Source organism: Hylaeus volcanicus, unplaced genomic scaffold, assembly GCF_026283585.1.
Source record: "Hylaeus volcanicus isolate JK05 unplaced genomic scaffold, UHH_iyHylVolc1.0_haploid 11124, whole genome shotgun sequence".
Classification (NCBI taxonomy): domain Eukaryota; kingdom Metazoa; phylum Arthropoda; class Insecta; order Hymenoptera; family Colletidae; genus Hylaeus; species Hylaeus volcanicus.
This window is the reverse complement of record NW_026532467.1, coordinates 1-3,186: the sequence shown is the minus strand read 5'-3', so window position 1 is coordinate 3,186 and position 3,186 is coordinate 1. Positions and strand designations below refer to the sequence as shown.

General features: G+C 38.7%; 1 protein-coding gene across 1 annotated transcript; it reads right to left on the bottom strand.

Annotated features, from left to right (window-relative positions):
* Positions 1-6: 6 nt before the first annotated feature.
* Positions 7-3,159, bottom strand: LOC128882360 (uncharacterized). Its single transcript, XM_054133951.1, has one exon. It carries the CDS (start codon positions 1,051-1,053, stop codon positions 358-360), a length of 696 nt encoding a protein of 231 aa, XP_053989926.1. The 5' UTR covers positions 1,054-3,159; the 3' UTR covers positions 7-357.
* Between the last annotated feature and the right edge of the window lie 27 nt (positions 3,160-3,186).

Genomic DNA, 3,186 nt, shown 5'->3' with positions numbered 1-3,186 from the left:
CTGAATCCTGTCTGATTCGGTGGTAGAATCCCTCTTCCCTCTATCTCTTTCCTTAGCCTCTCCGCCAACACCCCCGCATACACCTTGTACGCCGTCTGCGTAAGCGTCACCCCTCTGTACTCCTTCACTCTTGTCCCATCTCCTTTCTTTAACACTGGCACTACCACTCCTTCCGACTAGTCTTGTGGCCAGCCTTTCCCTCTCCACACCCAGTTACAGATTTCCCATAATCTTGCCCTTACTACTTCCCCTCCATACTTCCATACTTCGTTTGGGATTCCGTCACCTCCTGTTGCTTTCCCCTCTTTTAACTTTTTTACTACCGCCCAAACTTCCTCTCTACTTACTTCCTCCTCTTCATCCTCCCTCCTCTCTCCTCTCTCTAAAATATTCGTCCCAAGCCTCAATCTCTATTTCTGTATTCACTCCTTTCCTCCGCTTTCTTCCCCTATTGACAATCTTCCATACCTCTCCCTCTGTTCTTATCCCCTCTATCTCCTTCTCCCACCACTCTTTTTCTCTACTCTTCTTTTCTCTACTCATTTTACCTAACTCGCCTCTTGCCTTCCTAAAGCTTTCCCCACTTCCTCCTTCCCTTTTCCATTTTTTCAATTCCTCTTCCGCTATATTCTTTTTCTTCTTCCATTCCTCATCCCACGCATCTCTTCCTTCCTTCCTATTATAGTTCTTCTCCATCTTTTCTAACACCTGTAATACCTCCCTTTTTAATTCTCCCCACACCTCTTCTACCTCTTTTCCCCTTCCTTCTTGCCCTACAAACCCTTCCCCAAATTCCTTCCTTCTGTCTTCTATCCACCACCCCTTTTTCCCTTTCCCCCCTTTCTTCCTTCTCCATCTTTTCCCATCTTCCCCTTTTCCTCCCTCTATCCATACTACCACTGGTTGGTGGTCCGATTCCACTTTCTCCTCTACTACCAACCTTACCGTTCTTACTCTCGTTTCTTCATTTCCTAGCACATAATCTATCACTGACTCTCCATTCCCTGTATACGTGAATTCGCCCTCTTCATCCCCTGTCACATCTCCGTTCATTATCCCCCATCATAGCTCTCCCAGAAATTGGCATAGTCTCCTTCCCTCACTATTTATCTTCTTGTCCTTCGACCTCCTTGTCTCTTCTTCCTCTCCCCCCTCCTAATATCAAATACATATTTATTTGATATTCATAACAAAATATTTTTTTACGAATATAAAATATATATTCATCTGATATTCAAATTCCCACCGAGGTAAAAAAAATTAAAATAACTTGTTTTAATTGAATCCAATCACAAGAAATAAAGTAATAAAAGTAAAATCTATGAAGAAATGAAACACAATATAAAATTTGATATAATTTTTTTTTGAATCTCTTAATTTTCAAGATTTATTCAACATTGCCCGAATATTCAATACGCATCTTCTAAACATAAATTTCACATTATCCGAATATTTTTTAAACGTTTCTGTTAAAATATTTATGGGAAATAGGAAACATTAATAATGGATTTTTCAGGATATGTAGGTATCAGTTTTTATATTCAATTAGTATCAACTCAAAAAGTAATTTGTATTAAACTTCTTTATTTTTATAAATGAAATCAGGGTGTACAGGGTGTATATAAAAATTATTGGTCACCACTTTCAGGAGTTATTGTACACATCTGGATCGGTGGACATTTGCCAAAAAATCCGTCCGCAAAATCCATTATGACCTCGAAATTTAAGGTCAAAGTTTTTTTGAATTTTAAACAATTCTACTCGAGGAGTACGTAAAAAGCTTCAAAGGAGCCACATGCCGGAGAACCATTTTCGCGTAAAAAATTGTTAAAGTTTTCCAAATTCTTGATAGCGCGGATCAACTCAACGAGGCGCCGCAGCGGCGCCGAGGGTCCCCCAACCTAGCTTCTATTTGTATACGCACGTGCGATGGTGAAGTGTGACCGCACTGCACAAACGTAATACGGAGCGCGGAACAGAATACTACTACTTACTACGCTGAGCATTGATTCAGAATCCCTCAAGGAAGAAGTATACAGTACATGTTGTTGAGAAGAAACTATACATTTTTTTTTTTTTTATTAAAATCATTTTAGGCCATTATTGGCCCATAGATACATGTTGGCTTACAAATTAAAGATATAAAACTTATGTCCTAGATTGTCTATAACTAATCTCAACCTTTTTGTCATTTCTTACAACTTAATATCACACTTATTACAAAAGTCATTAATTATTCCAAGTGCACTGATATTAAGACTTTTAAGGAATATACTTATATTATAGGGGGGAGCCCATTTCAAATCTTTTAATTTCCTCAACATCTCCTCTCTCTGCTTATAATACAATGGACAATCCCATAGTAGATGGTTGACACTTTGGCTTGGGTACAAACATTCACAACTTGGGTCGTCGATATACCCAATACCTGTTAGGTTTTCTTTGGTATTATAGTGTCCGCTCCTAAGTCTCGTAAATCTCACTATCATTTCTCTTGATAAGTCTAGCTTATAGAATCATGGTTTTTTCCTTGGTTCATGATAGTAATTGAAGTAGGCTCTACCCTTGGATATTAGGCTATTTTCTATGACCTTGTTTGTTCCTATCCACATATCTTCCTTAAATCTTTCCTTAAGATCCGTAAAAGGAATCTTGTAAGTATCATCGCTTTCCATTTGGCTAGCTTCTTTGGCTTGTTACGAGCCAGGGCGATAGCGACGCGCGTGTGACCCCTGTGATTGGGTTGAATTCAAGAATCGAAGAAGATACGATTAGTCCTGTTTATTTCAATGGATCCAAAGATTGAGATGGAGTAGAAATCGCAGACGACTCTGACGCGAAACCAGATAGCTGCTGGGAATTGGTATCTCCCAATTAAGGGTAACCGTAGGATCAGTATCTCGCAGTAAAGGGTAACCGTTGGGAAGGTTAGGTAAGGATTGAATCGTATCGTTGGAATATAATACGCGTCGTGAATAAAGCCTCGCAACTATTAATTCTAAACAAATAATAACTCGAGCAGTAAAGTTATTATGTTGTGGGGTCGTTACACTGGTTAGGATTGCTTATTCCAATGGTGAAGGTTTAATAACGATTTAACAGACCTTTTAAGGTTAACAAATGATTATATATTCAAAATTGAATAATTCTAATAATACAATTGTACAGTGTCGTGTTGTCGCGGTT